This window comes from Excalfactoria chinensis, chromosome 1 (genome assembly GCF_039878825.1).
Source record: "Excalfactoria chinensis isolate bCotChi1 chromosome 1, bCotChi1.hap2, whole genome shotgun sequence".
In the NCBI taxonomy this organism is placed as follows: domain Eukaryota; kingdom Metazoa; phylum Chordata; class Aves; order Galliformes; family Phasianidae; genus Excalfactoria; species Excalfactoria chinensis.
In genome coordinates, this window is record NC_092825.1 from 33,515,052 (window position 1) to 33,541,734 (window position 26,683).

Consider the following 26,683-nt stretch of genomic DNA (forward strand, 5'->3'; position numbering starts at 1 on the left):
TTGAACTGGGATGTTTCTTCACTTGCATATTTGTGTAGCCCATTCAGAGAAAAAGATGTTCAATGAGCTGAACATGTTTAAAATCTTTCAGTCAATTTGGAAGTTGAAATTAGCTGCGATAAGGTATTGCATAAAATATATTAGTGCTCTTCTGAGCGGTGAAATTAAGAGAATTTTTTTTAACAAAAACTATTTTTACAAAATAGTATGTGATTTAAAGCTGACAATTCAATGTCATACTCCTTCTGAAGCTAACTGAGCCTCCTAACTTGTTGTATCAAAGTAGATTCAAAGAGGGTAATGAAATTTATTGTCACCTCTCTCACACTGTAATTCCTTTCCCTAATGTGCCTTCCTTCCATGCCACTTGTGAATCATCTCCTGATTCCCCATAATTTGCAACCTGGCTCTGAACTGCAGAGTGTGCAGCTGAACCAAAAGAGCAAGCAGACTGACAGGCAGGTGTAGCATGAGTAAACAATGAAACTCTGAGCCCAGAACTGAATACCTATAAAAAGGCAAATCTGGGCAAGACACCACAGAATCAACGAATTACTGAATGGCCTGGGTGGGATGGGACCTTAATGATCAACAAGTTCCAGTCTCCTGCTGTGGACGGGGTTGCCACCTGCTTCTTTCCTACAGAAGCTTTGTCAGCAGAGGGTCTTGTAGATGCTCTTCAGTTGCATTTTCATGTTAGATTTAATCCAGCCTAACTGTGAGGAAGAAATACTCCCTCTTTCCCTACACAGGCTGTTGCTACCTTTGCTTGGGCATGAGCATGACTGCCCCTTTCCTTGTCGGCCTGTATTATCTTACCATCAAAAAATGCTGACATTTCAGCCTTTGAAAGCAAGTATACAAACAAGGATTTGTGCTCATTTGCACTTTGTGTTTATTTATTTATTTATTTTTCCCTCAGTTGCTCTCTGTGTGGTTTTATAAACAGGCATTTCAGTGGAAAAGACAATTTCTTACCACTGGAGATGTACAGACTTCGACCATTTGGATTATTTTACTGGGAGAAAAACAAACCAAAACACAACAATAAAAGTGCTTGTACAATGGCTCCGGTCAGCTTTGGAAAGATCAAAAGCTTCAGGACTACAGCTGAACAAACAGAACATATATTCAGTGCCATTGGACTAACATAGCTGGGACATAAGTTTATACAACAAAGCATGCATTCTCCATCTCAGCTAGGCCGAGGCCTCTTCTGATTTTGAGTTCCACCCTGATTTATGCAGCATTTTACTGAACTCTTTAACTTCTCACCTAGTGGTCTTTAGCACTACTGCAGGAATAGTCTGTTTGAAAATCCACGTGCCATTCTCAGTCTTGATTCCCCAGGGAAATTTCTCACTTTTCTTTTAATATAAAAAGACATTTTTCCTGTGTTGATGTTAGCAAAAATAGATTACTTTTTAAAATTGCTGTACTATTGAAACTGGTTCTGCTGCTCTTAGCTAAAGTAGTACGTTGAAATGTGTTTTGAAATATTCACATACAATAAAAGCGGGTGGAAAAGCCTCCTCCCCCCTGTTGTCTTGCAGCAGTTTACATCCTCATAGAGAGGCCCTGAAAGGCTCTGGGGAGGAGAGCACAGAGGTCTGTGGGCAGGTGAGGTATGTATAGTGAGGCTCTCAGCAGCACCAGCTGCTGCTTTTACATTTAAAATCAGGATTAGGCCTGAATTTGCATCATTACAGCACCAGAGACTAAAGGAACAATGTACAAGTAAATAGACTCCTGGGGATCCATGAGAAACACAGACTTAAAGTGTGGGCCGCTGTCTTATGCATAGCTCTGTCAGGGCCCCTTTTTCCTCCTGCTTTTGGTAGGAAGAAAACTCCAGCTGTATTATCAGATGGAAGCTAGTGTGAAAGAAGAACTGAGGGAAAACACCTGCTCATCTGTGTGCTCTCTTGTTCAGAGATGGGTCTGGAAGGCTTGCAGCCACTTGGTCACTTGCTGTCCCCAACAAACTTCAGAAGGACTGGTCTTCCAGACCAGGCTATGCTACCACGGTCTCTCTCATGACCACATTTCTGCTTCAGCCCTCACACTGGCTCAGCCTGCTGAATTTTACTGGGAGAAGGCAACATATGGCCTAAATGATTTTGATGTGCACAAAAAACGAAGCGTTAACATTTTCTTTAGAATGGATCTGTCTTAAGTTGTTCCATGGAGAGGGAATTATTCATAAAGATGTTGCTGACTACAAGGAAGCTGAAGACATATTTATTGAGTCTACTCATGAAAAGAATGAAAACATAGCAGAACGTAAATAGAACAGCTTGCATGATATTTAGTCTCCTACATTGTTTACAGAATTTGCTTAATGGTATGTATACAAGAACAAAAATAATCATACTAAATTTTGTACATGTCTGTGTGCAATAAATTACTGAATCTGTTTACAAAGGCTCCAAAGTGGAAAAGCTTCCTGAGCATGGAAAAACAGCATGGGGCTGGGAGTTCAAGGGCTTCACTTATCACTGTGTTCTCTCACAGAGAAAAGAAGAGGCAATGCCTTTTGCCGTCTCTTCAAAGACCCCTGGAGGGTCCTTGAAATGCTAGTGGTGATCCCTGAGGTGGTTTCTGAGGTAAGCATAATGACTTTATCATTCATTCTTTAATCTCTTTGCCCTTTGAAACATAATTACAGTCTACATGCTATTTTTATGAGGTATCCAGATGCACATAAAACATTCAAGTGCACACAACCTAGCATAGACTCGCAGAATTACCGAATCATAGAATATCCCATGTTAGAAGGGACCCCACAAGGATCGCTGGGTGCAGCTCCTGGCTCCACACAGCACCACCCAGCATTCAAGTCACACTTCTGAGAAGTCCAAACACTTCTTGAAGTACGTCAGCTTGAGACTGTGGCCTCTTCCTGGGGCAGCCCATCCCAGCATCCAGCTAGCCACTCAGTGAAGAACTTCCCATCATCTCCTATGAATTCTTATCAGGATAGGAAAGGTTAACTTTTCATCAGTAATATTGTCCAAGGTGGACAGATGGACTGAAGTGTTGTGCCGAAGTGCTTCATGTTACTACAAGTAACAAGATCATCATCAAGCCAGACAGATCCTCTTTAAATGTCCACACTCAGTGCCTCGATACACCTTAGTAAATGTTTCTTCAGATGATATTCTGAACCTCTCCAAGGGGCTTTCCAAGGAGTGCTTGGTTTGTTGGTCAGGACAGCCCACGCAGCTGAGAACAAACCCAGCTGTAGGTTTTCTGTCCATTAACACGTAGAACAGCACGAGAGGTCTGCATATTATATAATGTGTGTGTGTGTGTGTGCCACAAATTGGATGAGAACTCCAAGGACAGCCTGAGCATCTCCATGCCCAAGGTACAGCAGGACTGTCAGCCTGCATGCTCCACAGCATACCCATTGCTGTGGCTCTCTGATTTTTCACCTCTCTTCTGTCTGGAAAAGACACATCTTTCCTTCCAAAGAGAACTATAATGCAAGAGCACCAAGGCATGCATGCAAGTGCTGGATCCAACATGAAGCGGGGATGCTCAGGGGCACAGATGCTGATCCAGGAGCTGGGAATCACTCCCACTCATGGAAAAGGGGATTTTCAATCCACCTGCAGACTTTAACACTCTTTCAACTTGGTCTGAGAAACACAAACTTCTCGTTGTCAAAAGGCAACTTTGTTTTCGGATGAGCAACACCGCGTACAATGGAGAACACGGTGCGCTGTGCAAAGCATTACGCACACTGTGCTCCCTGTTCCAGGATCGAGGGCGAGCCTCGCACCGCGACCTAGCAGGGGCGCGCAGGGGGAGCCGCGGGGCCCTGAGGAGCAGCCCCGAACAGCGCCGGGGGCCGAGGCGGTCGGGGCCGGTCTCCCTCTACCCTGAGGCGGCTCTGAGGGGGCGGGCGGGGCGGGGCGGCCCCCCAAGAAGCGGCAGCCGCCGGAAGTTCCCCCTCCTGGCTCGGAAGTGACGCCGCGTGCACCTTCCCCCTCCCGGCAGCGGCGGCGGAGCCGGGCGCGGCTGGCGGCGGCCCGAGGCGCGGCCGGGCGGGATCATGGCGGACGGCGTGGACCACATCGACATCTACGCCGATGTGGGCGAGGAGTTCAACCAGGTACGGGCCGGAGCGGCCCGGCTCCTCCTCCCGTCGCTTTCCTTTCCTTCTTCGCCCGCTTTCGCCGCCGCGCCGCCTGCAGGGCCCTCTGCGCGGGGCCGGGCCGGGCCGCGCCGCGCCGCCATTGTTCGGCCGCCCCGCCGCAGGGCTTTCCCGCCGCGCCGCAGGGCGCTCCGCGGGGCGGGACGGAACGGGACGGCGCGAGGCCGCGCCTCAGGCCCGGCCCGCGGGGGCTCGGGGCTGGGCCGGGCGGGGAGCGGCGGCGCTCGGGGGCGGGAGGGAGGGCGGGAGGGAGGCAGGCCGCGGGCGAGCGCCTTCCCTCCCGCTCTCCGTACCGCCACAGCCATCCCGCCCGGGAGAGCGGCCCCTTCCCGGTGGCGGCGGGGAGCGCTGCCATTGTTCGCGGCGCGGGAGGAGCGGCGGCGGCCCCTCGGGGAAGCGGGGGGAGCGCAGCCTCGTGCTGCTGGGAGGACTGCCGCCCGCCGGCTCTGCCCGCGCTGCTCGGGCTCTTCGTGAGCGGAGGGGATTGATTTGCGTGAGGAAGTGGCGGTGTAACGCGCAGAACTTCCTGCATTGCTGTCTGACTTCTCTGGTTCCTTTTTTACTCGCCTTTCCCCAAAGCCGCGTTCCTCCCTTCCCACCAAAAGGTGATGTTCCCGTCGGGTTTGTGGGCCATCTGTCCCATGTGCGGGTGTCGCGCTTCTCGGGGCGGCGCTGCTCTAGAACAGGAGCAGCCCCTCGCTCGCGGGTTCCATAGTGCTGCCTGCGTGGAGTGGGAGAACACAGCAGGGTTCGGACACGCAGCTCATGTTGCCAGCAACTTGTGACTACCCCAGCAAACTTTATTTCTTTCAGTATTTATCGGTAAATTAATTTATATCGATAATTTCCTGAAGGTATACCATATAACCATATAGGTACACCATCTCTCATGAGCATATAACAGAGGAGACCGATTTGCATTTGGCTTGTCCACATGTGCGGGTTTCTCCCTGACAGCTGAAGACCCATTAGATGAATTTATGTGGGGGTGATCTACAGCACAAATACCAGGCAGCATAAAATATAGTCTTTGAGGTCTCTGCCAGCCCAAGCTGTTCTATGATTCTATCTCAGCAGCTTCTGTACCAGCTTTGGTTTTGTGTCAGTCAGTTCCACATAAAAAAATGATAACAAACCAAGATCTTCAGAAAAGATAGTTTGAATCCAGTAGTACTTGTGTAAATTCATATAGGGGGCAGGCCTGGAAGTGGTGCAGTTTGTGGCTGTGACCTTAGTGAAGACAAAGATTTTTTGAATTGTTTTAATTTTTGTGAAATATTTCTGTTTATTCTTTTCTAAGCTGGAGTTTTGGGACCTTTCATGTTGTCTCAGAACCTACTCAGTTAAACTGTATTTCATTAAAGTAGAAAGTTGGACTGGCAAAGATTGGCACCTCTGCACTTTCCATTTCCTTCTGCAGAGCAGGAACAAAAGCCAATTGTTACCACCTACAGTGCTGCTACCTCTAATTCTGATGCCATTGTGATGAGTCCTCTTGAAACCTCTATTCAGGGTTTCTGATTTGAAGCTGACAGCTTGAATTAATAGGAGAGGACTTACAGTTCAGCATGGCTGCGGAGGGGTGAAGATTATAATTCTCAAATGCTGTAGGGAGAAAAATGATGGCAATTTGATGGTAATTTATGTAACAGGCATTTTATGCAATGCTGTATTTCGAATGAAAATTTGTTTTATATGTAAAAAAACATACCGCTCTTGAGTTGCATGGTGCTGTGTTCGCTTGCCAGTATTAGTTGGACTGCAGGAACCCTTTCCATTAGTTTTGTCGGTAGCAGGGACTGAAAACATGCTGTGTGGCTTTTTTCATTCTCCTAAATACAGTATAACTGTATTTATTAGTAAAGCTGGGACAGAACTTTTGTGTTTGTAGGAAATAAATCTTTTAGGATATGTGGCTGAGTGAGCCTTTCATTGCTCTGTCCTGCTCTGAGCCTCGATGTGCTCACCATTGAAGCTCTTTGGAGATTGGTTTTATGCCTGCTTCCATGAGGTAGGAGGATGTTCCACCTGATTAGCACTAAATGAAGTACAGGTTACAAGGCTGAAGTAAAAACTCCAGAGCCCAGGTTTTCAGGCTGGCTAAACTGAATGAAAACTGAGAATTGTCTTGCAGCCAGCTGCAGGTTGCACAGAACTGGCTCGCTGGACTTGAAGTCACATCTTTGCAGTGAAAGCACAACTTTCCCTTCCCATCTGGTGCTCATCAAAACCGTATGTGCCTGTGTTGCCTCTTTCATTAACCTACTGATCATCGTAATTGTGTCCTTTGTCCTTGTGTCTAATGCTTTACTCAGTTTGTCTCCCATCAGTTGTATTTAAATTGGTTTTAATTTCCATTTCATTTCCCCCTCTCCTTGATAATTTGTCTTCTCAGCCGACTTCCCCACCGAGCAGTCTGTTGTATTTACGTCATGTCTTGTTCTAAACCGACAGTCCCATAACCACAGTATTTTTGCACGCATCGCTTGTGACCTGTACGAAGTATGTGTGGCGTGGTGTGTTCTGGTTTGACCATTTCCACAGACGTGCACATCTACGCTGTGCATTATCTGTGTACAGATGGCTGAAGCATCCTATTGGTGGCAGAAGATCGTGATAAGATTAGAGGTGCTTTAGAAAGTGTTAGAGTGTGTTTTTGTACTCAGAAGTACTGAGTGTCAAAGCACAATAGTCTTGGAGAAAGCAACTGAGAGGCTTCTTACATGGGAACCACTGTGGCTGCAGAGTCTTAGGAACAAGTTACTGTCTGGACTTCTTGTCTGGAACACAAAGAAAAATACTTTTTGTATAATAAATAATAAAGGCTATCATTATTGGTTGTGTAAAAGTGACTACTAAAAACAGCCGTTATATCAAGAAAGCAGTTGCTGCCTTGGAGGGGCCGGGCATGTTGTGACAGGATACATTTTTACTCAGTAGAGCAGTACTGTCTTGGTCGTGAGGAACATAAGCTGGCAGACCTTGTATTTCCTTTATGCTTTTGGCCTTGTGCGAGTTCTTGCATTAGCCGAAGGGTCGGACTGCTCAGCTGTTAGCCGTGTGCTGCTGGTAGAGCTGTGGACGTCTGGGCCTGTTAATGGGAGTCTTGTGGCCTAACAGACTTGTCCACCACGGGCTGTGTGCTGTTTTGGAAACATCAAGGGTTGTTGTTTTCTTCCAGTTTGTTTATGCATTCAGACAGCTAATCAAAACCAGAAAGACTTCTGCCTGTTCCTTCAACTTGTGATATTTTTTTAGGACCCGCGGATGTTTTATAAAGTGAGATTGTTAACATCCCTGTAATGTTTTTGACTGCTTGTACTGTAACTTTGAATTGAAAAAGTGGTAAAGGACAAGGTGAAGAATTTGCTTTTTAATAATTAAACGCGCTTCTCAGAAATTATAGAAAAAAATCAAATGGGATTTCAGCTTTTAATATCTTTTTGGGAAGGTAGTTTAGCATTTGAGTCTCAAATAGAACTGGAGAGACCAGGTATTTTCTGCCATGCACAAGTGTAAGGCTGCTAAGGTTCAAAACAAAGTATCGCTTTTAATTTATCCCTCCTGGACATGGTGGTGATGCTCCATGTGTTTGTCTTTCCTACTTCAATGTTGCAAAATGCTGCAGGCGGTGATTAAAACACAAAATACATGGGGAGGGCTGGGGAACTGGACATTTAAAACAGCTAGTCTGGGGCGAGTTGTTGACAGTGTATCTTTTCAATCCCCTTTTTATTCACCGAATCCTGCTGAGTAACGCCGACAGTGAAACTTCAGTCCTGATTTTCCAGAGCAGACGATGTTTGATTTCAGATAGGGATCTTGTTAAAGCGTGTTGTGTGGAAACACTGCTGCTCTGATTTGGGTATAGGAGGAGTGGCAGTGATAGTGCTGACTTGTCTGTAGGATGTTTATCTTTAAGAGTGTGAATGACGATGACCAGAAATCCTTTCACGCTCCGATGGCTTTTACTTAACTAAGGAAGTCGGAAGATGTCAAAAGCAATTTGTGATCTGGGTGGAAAGTTTGTTGAAATAGCGAAGACCAGAGAAGTACGGCTGCTCAGGTTCTTTTTCTTGTTCAACTACATCTAGGGAAGAAGGGTGTGTTTGGGTGAGTTTCCATGGTACGCATGTGAACGAGGAAGGGTTATTGGATCTTGTGTAACAGCCATTGAGCCATCACATTCCATGCTTGCTGTAAAACCAGCACGATGTAAGAAGAAATTTTAGTGAGCAATATCGGGTTTTATTTCTTTGATTGAAATGAAGGCATCAGGCAGTTTTGGCCCTAGAGAAGTTAGGTGTAACCTGCACTGATCTGCTGATTATCTGTGCTGTGATGGTGATCTGAAAGCCTATGGAACAGAAACTCAATCCAGTTCAGAGGAGTTTCTTGCCAGTAAGGAAGCACAGCATAGCTGCAGACTCTTACCTGTTCCTGTTGGTGTTTTGGCAGTGCTGACCTCAACCTTCTCACAGACAGAGGTTAGCATATGTCTGCTGTAAAACTGGTGGCTGCTTGTTTGGCTTTGGCCTCCAAGACTGCATTCTTCTTTCCTAAAGTCATCATCTACACACATAAACGGCTAGAATTGCTGCATGTTTAGTAGAGGATTTCCTTAGTTGCCTTGTGACATCACTCTTAATCTTACCATCAGATAGCATGTTTCAGCCTGTCCCAGGCAGTTCTTTGGCCTTAGTTTCATTAATTACAATGATATGAGAAATCAGCTGTAGGTGGAGAACTGAACAAAATGAGTGAAAACACAAAACTTAGTGGTAATAAACTCACTTGGGAAAACATTATTTTTTTGTTGAAGTTCAGTGTTGTGTATTGGGCCAGTGCAGTTCACTGAGGATCAAACCTACTTGAGTGACAGAGCCAAAAATTGTGTACCTGGTTTTATTTATTCTAGTGATTAAGAACAGCAGCAGTGAATAATGAATGTGTTCATATTTTCAAGGGAGCTGATCATCTGAGGATGACTGTGGATATATTTGGTTTTCAGCCAAGACTGCTAGCTTTGCAGCTTGTTTGCTGTGGTGGAATCCACACTCATCCTCTCTAGTCACCATATCTGCTATTCTGAGTTATGCTGTCGAGGATACTTGTGTGGGTTTCTAGATACAAAATCACAAGATAACAGCCACTGAAATATCTCTGATATCAAAACCTGGTGAGGTGGTTTCTGTTCTGTATCATTGTGGATGAGTCCAGGAATGCTCTGCAAACTTTTGAAGTTGCGACCTTTGCTTATGGTGAAGCAACTTTTGCATGTCAATATAAAGGCTCTCCTAAGCTTTTTCCATAACTTTTCAGGGAGCAACAGTGGTCTGCCTTCCTGTCAGTAGAAACTGAGATGATGCCTCTTTTTCAGATAAATTGGGCTGCTCTATCATAAGTGATTGTTTGGATAGCAACATCCCAGTGTGGGAATTGATCACTTCTGAATATCATAGAATCACAGAAAGGTTTGGATTGCAAAGGACCTTCAAACAGTACCAGCTCCAAGCCCCTGCTGTGGGCAGGGCTGCCACCCACCAGCTCAGTCTGCCCAGGGCCCCATCCAGCCTGGCCTTGAGCCCCTCCAGGGATGGGGAACCACAGCTCCTCTGAGCAGGCCATGTCAATGCCTCACCATGCTAGATGTGAAGAATTTCTTCTTTATATCTAGTCTAAACCTGCTGCCTTATAGTTTAAATCCATTACCCCTTGTCTTAACACTTCACTCCTTGCTGAAGTGTCCCTTCCCACCTTTCCTGTAGGCCCCCATCAGGTACTGGAAGGCTCCAATGAAGTATCCCTGGAGTCTGTTCTCCAAGCTAAACAAGCCCAGATCCCTCAGCCTTCCTCCATAGGAGCGGTGTTCCAGCTCTCTGATCATCCTCATGACCTCCTCAGGACCTGCTGAATGATGAATGGAAGTGTATGAAATTAAATGTGTCATGGGGAGTGTTGGGTTTTTCCTTTTTCTTTTCCTTTTTTTTTTTTTCTTCTTTTTTTTTTTTTTTTTTCTTTCCCCTGATGCATTACTTACATGGTCTGCCTCAAGCTAAATTTTCTCTGGTCTTTTGGACCAAATGCTTCTTCCTGTCTTACAGTTCAAAGGCATCCAAAGGACCACTGGTTGATTTTTGACTCATCTGTTCCCATTTCACAGGTAGTATGTGGTTGTCGAGCATATGAAGCAGAGGTTTTGTAAATAAACTCGTGATTATGTTCCCTCTGAAAGGAATCCAGTTCACTTGGACAAAACTGTGCTGTAAACTGTACCAACCTGAGGGATGGGGTGATTCACTCTGAAATCCCATGATACTCTTTTCAACCAGAGTGTTCCAGTGGCACGCTTGATGTTGCAGAATAGTTCCTTTGTAGCCCAGGAATAAGTAAATGTGTAATGCACACAAACCCAACAGTTTATTAAATTTAGTGACATAGAGTTCCATTCTTTCTCTCCATGAACAAGGAGATAAAAATCGAATTAGGAATGCAGTAGAAATCTGAAATGCAGAATTTCATATCAATGCAGACCACTTCGGGTTTGATCTTTTCCTTCTACAAATATTTTCATGACAAAAATTGCTAGCTGATATTAGCCTGTTGCTTTGCACATTGTTCATGCTTGCTCACATCCATAATTGTGGGAATAGAGCTTGCGTTTTTTAGTTTTTCTGCTTATATTACAAGGTAAATAGTGTTGCACTGCAAAGCGGTTGCTGGAGGTGTATTTTTGCTTTTATCAGTTCATCATGTGGTAGAAGACGTAAGGATTTTATATATTTAAATATGGATGAAGTCAGGGCTTAGCTTTTCATTACGGATGTTGTGTAGGTGTTGGGTCAAACTGTCTGTGGAAAGTGGCAGTTGTCAGACTTTTGTTTCTGAGAAGTGTTTAATGTTAAATATAACTGAGGTGCTTCATGTATTTTAGGAAGCTGAATATGGTGGACACGATCAGATTGATTTGTATGATGACGTAATCTCTCCGTCTGCGAATAATGGAGATGCCCCAGAAGATCGTGACTACATGGATTCTCTCCCACCTTCAGTTGGAGACGATGTAGGTAAAGGAGCTGCACCAAATGTTGTCTACACGTATACTGGAAAGAGAATTGCCTTGTACATTGGAAACCTTACTTGGGTGAGTATCTTATTCCTACCCAGGTGTGGCTGGCGATTTGAAAATTGCAAATGTGATTCTTTGTGAAATCTAAAGGACTGTCTTTTCAGAGAATATAATGAAGGAGGGGAATAAGCTTAAGATATCGAATATCTCATACTTGGAGATACTTTAAAACTATCAAACAAACCCAGTTTACGTGAGGCCTTACTGAAGGTTTTAGACTTTTAGACCAAGCAGAAAACAAGGTTATCTGGGATTTTCTTACTTTTTTTTTTTTTTTGCCTTTTTCCTGTTTCCTTTTTGATTCTTGGAACAAAGCTGTTTTCACTGCCTTGAGGCTTTTTTCTGCATTCCTGGGAGTAACATCTCTGCGGTAACTCACCGAGCCACAATTTCCCTTCTGATAATTCCTTTAGTCAGCATTAATGCGTTTTAAAATCAATTGTAGTTAAGCAACAGAAGTGCGAGTAGTTCTGCAACAGCTAAATTAACTGGAACTGGTCTGTCTTTACCTGAAATCCATTTCATTGAGTTCATGCAAGCAAAATCCTCCTTCGTGTTTATTTTTCATTCTGAGTAAGTTTTTGCTAGGTGGAAGCTTGGGAAAGAATGCCTTATGCATTCTTAATGTTTTTCATTACTTAGTATACTAACCTAATTTCAGGAGCTAATAGCTAAGTGAAGGGAGCTCATTGACTTAACCTCTCTAAAATACAGAAATGCAATCAGCTGAGCTCATCCAAGTCAAATGTCACAATTTGTAAAGTAGATAGGCCAGTGTGCAGTAATTTGTACCCGTTACTTGTTATTTGGCTTCACAAACGAAGTTACCCACCAAAAGCAGTCTTAACTCATTTGAGCATTACTATCATACTTGTTTTCTTTGTGTTTAGATCTCAGCAAAGTAATTTATTTATCTTTTAAAAGAAGCTTTGATTTGAGGAAGGTCAGATAAGTAATTCAGGATCTTGAAAGCCTGCTTTGTACTTCCCAAGTGGAATTTAAAGAGGTGATGGAGTTACAGGAAGAGGAAGAAAACTATGGGTATAAATGTCTTGTATGCTTCTGAGTATGTGTGAAATTGTTGAATGTTAGATAGGAACTAATGGAAAGTTGCAGGAAGGAGATTTGGTTAAGGTGAAATAGTTGTTATTATGTTTTCTGTGCTAGTTTTCCATTTTTAATCTGAAAATATTGTTATTTTTGTGCAAAATAATATGTAATTTACTAGGCTCTCTCTAGTTAAAGCTCTTGGAGTGAGCATACGTATTAATATGTTCCTAAAATGGATTTTTTGGTTTGGAAATAGAATCAATGGGAAGAAAAAAAAGGATGTAAAAAAATGTGAATTTTCTGGGCATTGTATAGTGTAGGTGAAGGTCCTCTGAGAGTCAGAAAATACCGACAACTTGTATAAAGTATTCCTCTTCACCACTTATACCTCAAAATAAGAGCGTGGAAAAGTGTTGTCGTTTTAGGTAAGATTTCATAGTTGAATGTTATATTTTTCAGTGGACGACAGATGAAGACTTAACTGAAGCGGTTCATTCATTAGGGGTAAATGATATTTTGGAGATAAAGTTTTTTGAAAACCGTGCTAATGGCCAATCTAAAGGGTAAGATCTCGTCTGCTTTTTCTGTAAGTCGACTGAAGTTTAGGAGGGTCTAAGTGGGGAAGGAGTTCCAATTATCCTGTCAGTATGTAAACTTATGGCCTTTGTTTATCAATATCCAACAATGATTGGGTGTATTATTTCATGCTAATTAAATTCCTGGCATAAATTTTACGGGAATATTACTTCATGCTTTTTGATGAGTTAAATTATATTGGCATTTACGCTGGAACAGGTTGCTCAAGGAGGCTGTGGATGCCCCATCTCTGGAGGCATTCAAGGCCAGGCTGGATGTAGCTCTGGGCAGCCTGGTCACCCTGCACATAGCAGGGGGGTTTGAAACGAGTTGATCGTTGTGGTCCTTTTCAACCCAGGCCATTCTATCATTCTGTGATATATGTGAAGACTCTATTCCTAAGTTTCAGTTAGTGTGCTGGTTATGTATGTTGTTCTTCATAATATGAATTTTTACCTATCCTATTCCTGTTATTGAATGCTTGTTTTTCCATTAACTGCTGAAAGCAAGCACTTGAGCTGGTTCCTCACTGACAGTCTAATCTTCCTAACATAATTTTGTCTTTGTCTCTCAGCATTACTAATGAGAGTAGCCATGAGAACACAGTGAATTCTTAATAACAACTTGGTTATAATAATCAATAGATAGCATATTGATGCTGTGTCAGAAAGCTACCTTTGTTACATTGCTGCATCTTGGAATTACATTGTGGTTTTTTGTCTGTGTCCTAGAGTGAATTTCTTTACCTATCTCTAAAACTGGACTAAGATTTGTGGAAGATTCTGTATTTTGTTTTCAAGTATTCTTTTGCTAACTGTGTTAAGCGTTTATTCGTGAGGCATCAGGATATCCAGGGAACAAAAAAACTGCAGTGCAACTGTTTTTTTCTTCCTTTCAGGTTTGCCCTTGTGGGTGTGGGATCAGAAGCATCCTCCAAAAAGTTGATGGATTTGTTGCCTAAAAGAGAATTGCATGGGCAGAATCCTGTTGTGACTCCTTGTAATAAACAATTTCTGAGTCAGTTTGAAATGCAGTCAAGGAAAAGTAAGTCTCTCTCTTGTGCCATCTTGGAAAGATGGGAAGTTTATTCCAAAAGTTGTCCTGCAATTCTTCTCTCAGTATCTGATAATTTCTGCACAGTTAAAGATTTCTATAAAATAATTAAGTGAATGAAGTTGCAGCTTTGTTTTAAAATAATAAAGTAGATGATCCCCTTAAAAACTGAAGACAAAACAATTAATTGAATGTAATGAATGTCTGTGATTTTAATAGGAGATAGAACTTGCTGGAAGTGCTTATTATGCAGCTTTGTAAAACTCTTCTCAAGATTGGAGAAGTAGAGGTACAGCATTTGTAGGCAGATTAGACTAACTTATTGGACTGACAGTTTCTCCAGTTCCATTCGTGTGGTGTGGGGATATTGAAACACTGCTGAATCTTAGATGAGTGTTTTTTCCTATTTGGTACCGAGGATCAAGGTGGTGCTTTAGTGCTACGTAAAAGTTTAGAACAAGAATTGTAAAGCTTTAAACTATTTTGATTTACATAATGACATTTTTCCACTGCAGCCACACAGTCTGGCCAGATGTCTGGGGAAGGTAAAGCTGGTCCTCCAGGAGGAAGCTCAAGAGCAGCATTTCCACCTAGTAATAGAGGGCGAGGCCGTTTCCCAGGTGCCATTCCAGGTGGAGACAGATTCCCTGGACCAGCAGGGCCAGGAGGGCCACCACCACCGTTCCCAGGTAAAATATTTCATGTGGAGGGTTTCACTTTAATATTTATCTTCTTTTATTAATGCAGTATGCTTATTTGGGAATTACAAAAATTAAGGTCAGTTAGCAGGCACATAGAATACCAAAAACTTGAAGTGGTTGGGTCTGTTTTCAGGTTAGTGTTCTCTTTCAGTATAGATAACCAATTATAAATATATCTAAGATACTGGACCCGAAAGTGGAACTCTGCATGTCTTGTGCAACCTTTGAATTGTTCAGTGAGGGTTTTTTGTCTGAGAAGGAAAAAAAAAAAAAGGGGGCAAGAATCTTAATTATTATCTTAATTATTTCTTCATGTTTATTAACTTTATATATGTGTATTTTTTTTTGTAGCTGGACAAACTCCCCCACGTCCACCTTTAGGCCCTCCTGGTCCACCAGGCCCACCAGGCCCCCCACCTCCTGGTCAGGTCCTCCCACCTCCTTTAGCTGGACCTCCTAATCGTGGTGACCGCCCACCACCACCAGTTCTGTTTCCAGGACAGCCTTTTGGTCAGCCTCCACTTGGGCCACTTCCTCCAGGCCCTCCACCACCAGTTCCAGGCTATGGGCCGCCACCGGGTCCGCCACCACCTCAGCAGGGTCCACCTCCACCTCCGGGTCCATTTCCCCCTCGTCCACCCGGCCCTCTTGGGCCACCCCTGACTCTCGCTCCTCCTCCACATCTCCCCGGGCCTCCTCCAGGTGCTCCACCTCCTGCACCACATGTGAATCCAGCTTTCTTCCCCCCACCTGCCAATAGTGGCATACCTACTTCAGACAGCCGTGGCCCACCTCCAACAGATCCATATGGCCGACCTCCACCATATGACAGAGGTGACTATGGGCCACCTGGAAGGTGAGTGTTTTTTGGTGTAACTTGCCTTATGGCAGACTTTATTCCTTGTAGGAAACACATGATTTTTAAATTTTTTTTAATGCAAATATTAGAAAAAGTAAACGAGGGGGAAAAAGCAAAACAAAACAACAAAGCTGGAGGGGATCCCTGCAATCATAAGATTTGCCCATTTGCTTCTTAGTGAATGAACTCTCATAAGTGTGTTTGTAGCAGCAAGAAAACCCTAAAATGCATTGCTAGTAATCTTGCTTTCCCTTTTCAGCTTTGAACTGTTTGTGTACATTGTTTACAGTATCATCATTCTGTGTGTTCTACGTGCTAACTTCTATCACTTCCTGCCAGTAGCTTCTGGTTGTGCTGCTGTCATAACTTGAAATTCTCACTTGTCCCTTTGCCATCTTGCTTTGCAAGCTGTCATTGTAAAATGCTCTGGTGTTCGCTTTGAATATGTGCATGTGTTGAGGATGGTGCCACACCAAGCTCATGTCATTTTCATCTTCTAGCAGTTCTGCTTGTTACTTTTTTCTTAAGGGTTCAATTAAAAGTTAGCTTTTGTCTCAAAAGCCATGTGGGAATTTATTGCAAGACACTTGTTTTGCTTTCCTGTTAAGCTACTTGTAATTTTGTACAGTCTTTCTGTGTTTGTAGCAGTGCCCTCTTCTGTAGTTAATCCAGTCTGGGCCGGGGTTTTTGAGTCCCTTTGACTTGACTAGTGAAGTGTTTCACATCTTGTTTGAAACAGCTTTTGCATTTGTGCTTTCAAGCATCTGTCTTCCCGCTGTTGTCTTCATTTTCACCGTACTTGTATTCCTTAGAACTTTTGGGGTCTAATTTTAAGAGAGATACCTTCTACGCAGTTACATGTGAATTTTTCCACTTGTGATTTTACTTATATTGTTGAGAGAGTCTTCTCTTGCCTAAAGTGTTTCCTGCAAAGGCACTTTGATTCTTCCTTTTACGTGTGAGCACAAAGTTGAAAAAATCCCAAACAATTGTACATACTGTGTTCCTATAGAAATTGTAGAAATTCAAGCATTTGGCTTAATTGCCTGAGATATAATAAGGTGCTTTGTGTTTTTTGATGGACGAAATCTAAGTTGTCTGCAGTTTACAGAATGGCTGGGGAGGGAAGGAGTGGGGATAGGACAGAATAACTTCTGTCCGCTATTTTCATTAAAAATGTTAAGACTATCATCCATAACTATTTAAATTGTCATTAATTATATATCATAGGCGTTTCACTGGAAATAACATGTCCATAAGAGAAAAATTACATATTCCATTCTATGGGAGGCACACGAAAAATAATACTCAAAACTCAGGGAGGTATGAATTTTTAGACATTTCCTCTTATGCTAAACTGGCTATAGGATCTTGTTCCACTTCTTGCACTTAAGAGGATAGTATTGCTTGTTGTTCTGCGTTTTCTTTCTACCAGAGGAACTAACACTGTTGTAGAAATATCAAGCAGTGGGTCAATTTGACAGTCTCAGCTTTTGTCTCTAACGCATTTCTTCAGATTTTCTATGTGATTCAGAGACTGGCTAATAGAACACTGCAAAACTTGTGGGAAATTTTTTGTATGAGTGAATTTTGTTACTTTAGAATCATTGTATAGGTTAGCTAATAGTCAGAGTTTAAAAGTATAGTGAGTGCAAGTATTCATTTTAATTGCTTCCTCCTTACTATGATTGGGAGATAAAATTGGAGCACCTTGAACTTGACCAGAAACAAAATGTAGAATTAACTGTAAAATGTTGGTGTCGTTCAGAAAATTGAGTGTTTTAAAGATGACAGATTTTATTTGCTTTTTATAAGTTACAGCCCTCTGGTCTTAGTTAAGAATCTGGGAAACAGGATCATATAGTTCTATTTCCAAGACTGTCATAAGGAGATTTCTAATTTTGCTGAAAGTTGCATTACCCGTGTATGTGCATCTCTGCATTCATTCAGCTGGTGTAATGTCTGCTTAGATACCTTGAAGGATTTTATGAAAATGTTAAATATTTGTAAAGCACGGTTTAAGTGCTGCTGAATCTTCAAACTAGATTGGTAGAACAAGAATAACTATTCATTTAGCAGATGTGATATTTATTATTATTATTTTTTTTTAACTTATTTATTTTCAAGCTTTCAGGATTTTATACTGTAACATGGTCCTTAACACAAACCCAGATCCTGCTTTCTTTTCTGTTTGTCATTTTGCTTAAAGTTGCAAACTTGGACTGTTAAAATTGCAATGATATTCTGTTAAGGTTTTCTTAACCTTTTAAATACTAATTTTTCTTGCTTACAGAGAGATGGATGCTGCAAGGACACCTCTAAGTGAAGCAGAATTTGAAGAAATCATGAACAGAAATAGGGCGATATCGAGCAGTGCCATTTCAAGAGCTGTATCAGATGCCAGTGCTGGTTAGTAAAACTTGCTTTCTATTCTGCCCAAGCAAAAAGAGTTTCTAGTTATTCTGTTAGGAAACCTGTGGCCTTGATGCCACTTCCTTCTTCTAGGAGGCTGAATTTTGGTACAACTTGTGACTTTGTACTGTAACCAAGCCAACGTTTGAGAATGCCTTCTGAGTACTGATCTGGGCAGTGTTGTAATGTTTAGTCCTATAGTAAATGATTTGGGAGGCTGTTGAAAGAAAACATTCCAAGCTGTACTATTATTACAGATAAAAACCTTTGTATTAATTGGCATAATTTTTTCATGATTTTGTATTGTTTTCAGGGGACTATGGAAGTGCTATAGAGACCCTGGTAACTGCAATTTCCTTAATTAAACAGTCCAAAGTATCTGCTGATGATCGTTGTAAAGTACTTATTAGCTCTCTTCAAGACTGCCTTCATGGAATCGAGTCCAAGTCCTATGGTTCTGGATCCAGGTAAAACTTTCCTCTTCCATTTGCCCTTCTGTGAAAGGAAAGGTGTAGGGCAAGACAAGTCCACAGAGGAGGAACTAAGTTATGTGAGAACCTTAGTGATTTGCTCAGTTGCACAAGAAGTTTGTGAGAGAACCAAATGCAACTTTTGAGTCTAAATAATCTGTTAATTGACTCTAGTTTTTGAAGTGGATCCAGCTAGCTTTTTAACTTATTGTAGTTTGTGTTCTTTTCTATATGGTAGTATTGCAAAAAATTAACTTCAAAATTGAATTATCTTCATCAATTCAGATGTAATGTATCTGATATACTGTATACAATATATAATTTTAATCACTATTTTCTATTAAAAATGAAGTCAGAGGTTATTTGTTACCAGTTTCATTTTGCTTAATAGTAACTTTTTCCTCACCTGTCACACATGGCAAGGGAAAGAGATTGGCCAGAATGATTTTTCCTCTTATTCCTTCTCATGCAGTCAAAAAATTGAGAGTAGGTTTAAAATGCACAGTCTTCTACCTACTGATTATTTACAGCCCTTTCAGAGTTGCACCAACCACTGAGCCTCTAGCTTCTGATTTATTTGGATATTGTAGGAGTAGAGTAGCTGGTGCCGAGTAATAAAAACACAGGCAGCTGATCTTGGCCCACACTTTCAGAAAGCCAATGAGCAGCCATGTTGCAGGGATCATTTGAGGCACAGTACATTCTCCAGCTGATCTTAGCTGTCTTGTCCTCCATTCTGAATGTGTAATTTCTGACTTCTCCCTGGCCTGGAAGTAGGTGGCACCTGTTAGCTGTTCTGAGCCACCACCCCAGCCATCTTCCATGTTATACAAAAAATGTCTCTGCGCTGTGATGCAGAGGGATTTTTTTCATGTCTGAGAAGATATTTCTCTCATGTCTTTTTTTGATCCAGTTCATACCAATCAGCAGAATACAAAACTGGCATGTGGGTGGATTATGTTTTGGGGAGGGGAAAAAAAAAAAAAGTAATGAAGTAATTTTCTTTAGAAGACGTGAACGATCCAGGGAGAGGGACCACAGTAGGTCACGAGAAAAAAGTAGACGCCATAAATCACGTAGCAGAGATCGTCACGATGACTATTATCGGGAAAGAAGCCGAGAAAGAGAGAGACATCGTGATCGTGATAGAGATCGTGACCGAGAACGAGACAGAGAGAGAGAATATCGCCATCGCTAAAGAAGGTGAGCGTTTGTTTTTTGTTTACTGTTACTGAGTAACTGAAGTTACTGCTCTAGATTTGGGATTATTTACTCAATGAATGCTTGCGTTTCAATGACCCTGCAGTATATAATAAATTACTTTCTTCTTCTAGCATCTGAAATGAATTTAGGTAAGTAATGACAGGTAACTGGTCTTGGGAGGGAGAATTGATGTGATTCCTTCTGCAGCTGGCACGCCTTTTTAATTTTAGATGGTAGCAATGTTTGCAATTTTTATCAAGTGCAGTTGAATTAATTCTTAACAAGCAGTAAGACAGACTGGTAATTCTGCTCTCTTGTAATCTTAAAAGGTTTGTGTTTGTGTTTTTCATTTGTATTATAAAAGAAAAGAAAGTCTACTGCAGCAATTAGATCCTTGTATATCATGTGAGTATTATTTCAATGTAGGGAACACAAGTATATGGAGGTGCTGTCCTTGCACTGGTAGATATTTTGTTTTTTTTCAGTATTACTCAAATTCAGGAAATGTAGCTGGGTTTTGGACCTTACTGTAAAAAATGCGGCCTCTCACTTTTTTCTGTCTGCTAGCTAAATTTAGGTGTTATTGCCAATAAGATTTCTGGTCAGTTTTTTTCATCACCCTGCTTTGTCATTCCCTCCCTCCTCTGGACAGTAAACTCATTTTCTGAAGACTAGTAAATGTGTCTGATGCGGGGATTGGTTCTTTTCTGATTATTCACATACTAAAATGTTACTTCATTTCATGTATCTACAATCTTGCATGCATCAAATGCCTCAATAGCTACCAAGTAACAGGTTAAATAATGCTTTCTTTAGTGTGCTGCTAAAAGCTTTAAAGTTTATGTGAATGTTCACCTTTAGCGTACCGTTTTGAGGACCGGTAATCCAAGCTGCTCACGATTCTTTATATGTGGCAATTAGGGGGAGAGAAGAACCCTATGTATTATTTTTGCTGCAAAAGTCTTTTCCATTTTTAGAAGACTTTCCCACTACACCTACACTCAAATTGAAACCCAGCAGACTTTGCCTGTCTGCCCAGCTTCCATTTCTTATGTCTACTCTCAGGTTTAGTTTCCAGATTTTCTTGTGACGTTTATTCATGTGAGCTAATTTGCAGAAGTTAAACAGAGCAAAACTCATTAGAAATCATGTAAACTGTAATTTACTCCTAAGTGGAAACATTCCTATAACTTTACATTATTTGAATGTCTTATTTTACATACTAGGCTTCTGTGTCACTGAGAGAACAAATTCAATTCTGTAGTCTACTAATTATCAAGTGGCATGCTGGGTTATTTATTTGGACTAGATGATCTTAGGGGTCTTTTCCAACCTTGATGATGCTATATTCTAAAGAAGGAGTAATGTGCCTTGAGATGGAGAGTCAAAGGCTTAAGTAGAGAAGAGATATGTGGCAACTGAAATAAAGTTGGCAGTAGTATCTATCTGTTAATGCCACTTGTTGTCATCAAAAACGGATTGTTAGAAATCATTCTGGAGTTGCATAAAAATAGCAACTGTGGTTTTTAATTGTGAAATGTCAGAGCTTAAATATACAGATTTAACAAAAGTAAATGCAGTTTCTTTTGTTGAGCTGTATTTTTCCCTTTTATCATGAATTACTATTTGTGATATTTGCAAATAGTTCTTATTACTAGGAGGTAACCACTGAACTTGAATGATGGATGTACTTCCAGAGTTGGTTTTGGTGTTTTTTGTTAATTCTTTTGGAGCTGAGCAAGATATACAAAAAATTGTTAATCTGGGGTTTGGTGACTATTTTTTTTTTTTGTCCTTGACGTACTTTGTTAATATAGATTTAATTTTTGTGTATTTAGACTATTGTATATATACCTATGTGGAGTTTCTGTGCCAAGTACAGATTCCCTACCCGGTCACTCCAACAAAACATGTCCAGTACCATTAGGCTGCATTTTGTAATATCCAAAACACAATTTCAAAATTACTTTTAGTCTTATCATGGGACCAGACTCAGTCTCAGTTCAGGTGGGATTTCTATATGCAACTTCCTTTGACTTTGTTGTGTGTTGGGAGCTCTTTTCAGAGGAGTTGCATAGGTAAGATTCCCTTGCACAAAGAATATAGGTTCTAAGAGCTTGATTTAAAGAACAAATTAAATGTTCCACATCTAAATGAAGATGTTTGGTATTTTTTTTAGAAGTTAAGTTGTAAACATTTTGTCTTGTTTCTGTCTAAATGAAGAGGGGTTTTACTGTAGTTTTGTTTATATATATGCATATATACATATACATATATATATATACACACACACACAAAGTGCAGTGATCTTTTGGTTTGTATGTTTCACTTTCACCAAGACGTATGTTGCCATACATTTTTTTTTGTTGTTTTGCTCCTTACATTAGTTAATTTTCATAAACAGATTTAACAATCTCAGTCACTTAATAAACATCAGCAGTGCTGAAGAGTCACTCCCCACATTACTGTGTTTTACCAAGTAACACAAAGTTGCCTGTGTGCCCTCACCCTCTGATTGGCACCTGTACTTCTCCTTATTTCTGTGTGTATTTACAGTCATAAATGTGATACTGTACTGGCATATTAAAAAAGAAAAAAAAAAAAAAAAGGTGTTACACATCTAGTTTAGATGTGAATATTTTTGTATACAGTGAAATTCACTTTGTATTGTATTTACTACTCTTAGAGATGGATTAAATTGGAATAACTTAATGAATGTGTTCATTATAAAACTCTATTTAAAAAGTTCAGATGTACCATAGTAGGTATTTACACTTCTGTTTGTACACTTAATGATTTAAGATTAAATTCTTGCAAGATTCTTATGTGCCTTCACATAAGGCTTCACATGCATTACTAATCTGTTCTCCAGAGTTGCTGTAAACTAAGCACTTTCTCAAACTATCTTGCCTTTGCACATAGAAAGTCTATAGATATAAAAGAATGATGGATTTAATAGACAAATGTCTGAACTGTATTAGTTGAGAAAGCTAAGAGACTAACAGAATGATGTTCAGGATTAAGAAACAAGCAACATGAATGTGTACAAACAGAATAGTATTGTAACTTCATCAGCATGAGTCCTGATTCTTTTTTTAGACAGATTTTTTTCTCTTTTAGTTTATCTGATGCTCAATGATGTATTTCTAGCTGATACATTGTCCCAATCTTAATCTGTCTGAATTTCTATAACTACTGAATGTTAAGTTTCTCATTTTATGTTTTTGTTACTGGGTCATTTGAGATTTCCTATTTAAACTGGATTTGGACTGAACTGCAAGGAAAAAATACACTAACATTGTAACAGCTGATGATGTATGTAGACTTTGTATTCCATTTATTCATGGCTTTTCTCTGATTTTTCTATTCTCAAACCACTGTAAGCAAAATCATTTGTGCATCTGTACAAATGCACTTCTGAGGCTGGTCTGCTTCTTCAGTAACTGCTCTCAGGTATCTGAAATAGTTTCAGCTTTGGACTGGTTTAAGAACTAATATGGTTGTATTTTATTTTTTAATGTCAGTAGGAGGGGAAATGGTACTTGGTAGTTTTAAAAAAGATGCATTCTATTTTTGCATGTGTAAGTAGGAACTCTCCTGTAAGAGTGTATTAGCAAATGCTTAAGCTCCCAATGAAGTATGATGTTAGGTTTTAAAGAAAATTAATAGGAAAATGCTTATTTTTGTAAACTCTTTTAATAATGAGCTTTAATAATAAGCAACTTCAAGTGAATTGTGTGGGAGCATTGTTCAAGACCCTAGATATGCATGTGCCTGTCTAGGGCGGTTCCAAATCTTACTAGTATTGAGCTATAATGAGCACTATTTACGTACTCTTTTTATGTGTATTTTTGAGGAAGAATTCATGTGGGGTTGGCATTTTTTATGTTTGTAGCATTTACCACAGAAATCATGCACTGTGCATCTGTTTCAATAGCCGAAATCCACCTTAGACTGTAAGAGATAAAGAATGCCGTTGTTCTGTATGCCTCCTCTAGTCTGTTTGATAGCTATTCTGGTGCTTTACAGAAGCATATGTTTTGTTTCTTAATGTTTAGTAATTTCATTTTCTTGAGGGTGATAAGATGGTTTGAAAACCAAATGAACTGAAAGTCTTATTACTTCTTCTCACGAATGCTGCTGTAATTTTACTGCCTTCTGAAGTGTCTCAAGACACACGTATTTTTCTGTTCCTCACAGCCTGTGCTTTTTCCCCTTGCTTTGTGAAATTGGTAGTCTCGACATATTTGAGCTGAATGGAAGTTCCGTAAGAAATTTGTCTAAAAGGAATTAAAGCACTTGAAACAAAGAATTTGCTTGCACTGAAAACATGAGTTTTGTACAGTGTTCTCCAGAGAACAAGCAAGCTCTTTTTTTTTTTTTTCATTTTGCTCATTGTGGTTTGAGAACTAAGATTTTCTTTTCCAAAAAGTAAGAGAGAGGGAACGATCTTCATTTTATGTTTTCCTGTGGCAGCCTGATCTACCTTTTGTGTCTTCCTCATATATTAATGTGAAAGGTGCTTTCCAACCTCATAGTATTTGAATTTGTAAACTAAAAATCTGGTTTTCTGAACGTACCTCTACTCATCATCTGTCTCTGGTGAATGGATGGGCTGGGATAGTAGGAGAAGCGTGCAATGAAACAAACTGTAGTTTGGGAGTGTTCTTTTTCTGTCCATGCAATGTTGTTTATAACATCAGGAGGTTGTTCAGTCTTGGTGTTTCATTTAAGAGCAACATTAAGTCAAAGATATCAGGTAAGTACACTAATAAAGGAGGGGGGGAAATGCCGCAAATGGAAGAGTTGTTAATGATGGTAGAGTAGGTAATTTCTACGTGTATGATGGGCAAGGATTGAAGCGTATCTCAGTTGACACACAGAATGGCAGACACAGTGTCAAGCTTGAAATTTTTTAATTCTCACTGTACTGTTGTAGCTAAACAACAATATTTGGAGGTTTCTGGTAATCTGGAACCTAGTTTAAGTTAATTTTTTTTTTTTAAATGGGATTTTTGCTTTTGTGTATTTTTTTCCCCTATGTATAGAATAAAATAAACCAGAACTACTTACATTCATTCTTAGGAGCTACTAGAGTATGATGACAAATATGTACCACGTGTTTTACTCAATTGCAAACGTTTTGTGAGATTGAAATTCAGTCTCTGATAAATCACTATTATAAACTGACAGATGTATGCACATAAGGCTTTAAATTGCTGTAGAATTTTCACACACTTGCTTGGATGATTGGAATTAAAGGAAAAAATAGTTGTTACTCTATATATACTCTTATATAAGATATATATTTATCTTTTATATATATATATATATATTTATATGTATATGTATAAAAGAAATCACTTGGGTTTTGGTGTAAGAGTGTCTTTGGTTATGAAAAGCAATGCTTAAGTTGCATTTTGCATAAAGATGTTGGATCCCCGAAGTTCTGGGATTTCATTCGTGAAATGTTCCTTAGCTTTTAAACCACAACAAACTATTCAACAGATAAGTTTGCTCTTTGGGTATCATTAGTGGAAATGCTGAGAAACTGATTGCTGTATGATGTTAAATTGTACAAATCTGGAACGTGCTTGGGACAGATAGCTCATATGAATTCAAGGCAGGTGGAAAACTGCATTGCAATGAGGGGTTGACTAGAGATTTCATCCTTTTCTCCCTGAAATGTATCTTGCTTTGATATTCTACTTGCTTGTAGAGTACTGAAAAAGGCTGAGAGTGAAGGTATAATCCATACATATATTTCTTCCTTTAGGAACCACAAAGGTTTCTGATTATTGCCAGGATACACTGGCAGACTATTTGGAATTAAAATTAGCACCCCTTTGGATTTTAGTTGGCCGTGTGCTTTTTAAAATTAAAAATACTGGAAGCTTTAGTGTGGTATCAACCATCTCAGGATCCCTACTAGAAAGCATTAGTCATAAATACTGCTTGTTGTGCTTTCTTGAAAGTTCCTGTAGTTGCATAAAGTAACCTAACAAATCTAGCAAATTATTCTCAGGAACCGAAGCTTTCTCATGCTAGTATTGTTGATCCTACACATGGTGCTTTGGATCTGTTAACTGTTGCCATAGAAGTGCTCGAGATCCATAACTCTTGCCGCAGCGACTGTATCACGAGAGCAGCAAATTCTGACATGCAGTCTCACAGCTGTCATACCTTTTGTCCTCTAAAACCCCAAATTCTCCCATTGGTTTGTGCCAATGTAGCCCACACCTCTGAATGCTTCCGCCTGCGGGTGTGGTGCTTTGTCACTGAGCCTCTGAAAAGTTCACTTGTAAAATATGTAACATCTGTGGAAACTTTGGCCTCTGGGGAGGGAACTTTCTCCAGAGTAGTTACTGGTTGATGACTTGAGAACAAAGGCTGCAAATAAAAGAAATTCCAGTTGCTGCTTCAGCCTTGCATTAGTTTACCCGAATACTGGCGGGTATACAGCCTAAGCTGCTTGGGTTTTGCGTTCTTTTTTTTAATGTCACCATTAATGATCATGTTGAGGAAGGGAAGAAGAAATGTGCCAATTGCTTATACAAACATGGAATGTTTTATTTTCCCAACTGCTTTGCAATTACAATAGCAAAAGAATATTTGACAGCTGTGTACTGGTGTACGTTCATGAAATTGCTCCTCTGAATGTCTGTTTTTCAAATGAACAATTAAATGTGTTGGGTTTTTAAAGAACTTGATTTAAATTATTTTGAAACTACTGAATGTTAAAATTGTGAATGATTTAATGAAATGAAGATAGTCAATTGTTCTGTAATGGAATTCAACTGAAATCCAGTGTATGGAATTATACCGTCCCAAGTATTCTGTGAACTCTTACGGTAATTCACTTTGAATGGTGTGGTTCCTCATTTGCCTAAATAGATGGGAGTAGGAAGTAGGGGCTTGTTTTTTTCCCTAGGGTAGGAGGAGACCTGCAGGTCTGTATTGTATTATTTGAAGAGTGGGTTTGTGTGATCAAACTGTGAGTGTATTTTTAGGTATCAAGTCCATCCTGCTTGCCACTAGGCTGGAAATTTGGAAGTGCCGCTATTCAAT

General features: G+C 40.5%; 1 protein-coding gene across 5 annotated transcripts in view; it reads left to right on the forward strand.

The window, feature by feature from the left end:
* Positions 1-3,974: 3,974 nt before the first annotated feature.
* The window catches only part of CPSF6 (cleavage and polyadenylation specific factor 6), a 29,474-nt gene continuing 6,765 nt past the window's right edge, over positions 3,975-26,683 (forward strand). For 2 of the 5 annotated variants that reach the window (XM_072328949.1, XM_072328942.1), the window contains exons 1-10: positions 3,975-4,120; positions 11,097-11,306; positions 12,801-12,904; positions 13,816-13,961; positions 14,486-14,659; positions 15,023-15,527; positions 16,761-16,853; positions 17,824-17,939; positions 18,256-18,409; positions 19,421-19,615. In XM_072328949.1, the coding sequence (XP_072185050.1) occupies positions 4,061-4,120; positions 11,097-11,306; positions 12,801-12,904; positions 13,816-13,961; positions 14,486-14,659; positions 15,023-15,527; positions 16,761-16,853; positions 17,824-17,939; positions 18,256-18,409; positions 19,421-19,610 (1,752 nt within the window). In that variant the 5' untranslated portion in view covers positions 3,975-4,060 and the 3' untranslated portion in view covers positions 19,611-19,615. The remainder of the gene's footprint in view (positions 4,121-11,096; positions 11,307-12,800; positions 12,905-13,815; positions 13,962-14,485; positions 14,660-15,022; positions 15,528-16,760; positions 16,854-17,823; positions 17,940-18,255; positions 18,410-19,420; positions 19,616-26,683) is intronic. The other 3 variants (XM_072328957.1, XM_072328973.1, XM_072328965.1) reach the window with 3 other exon arrangements.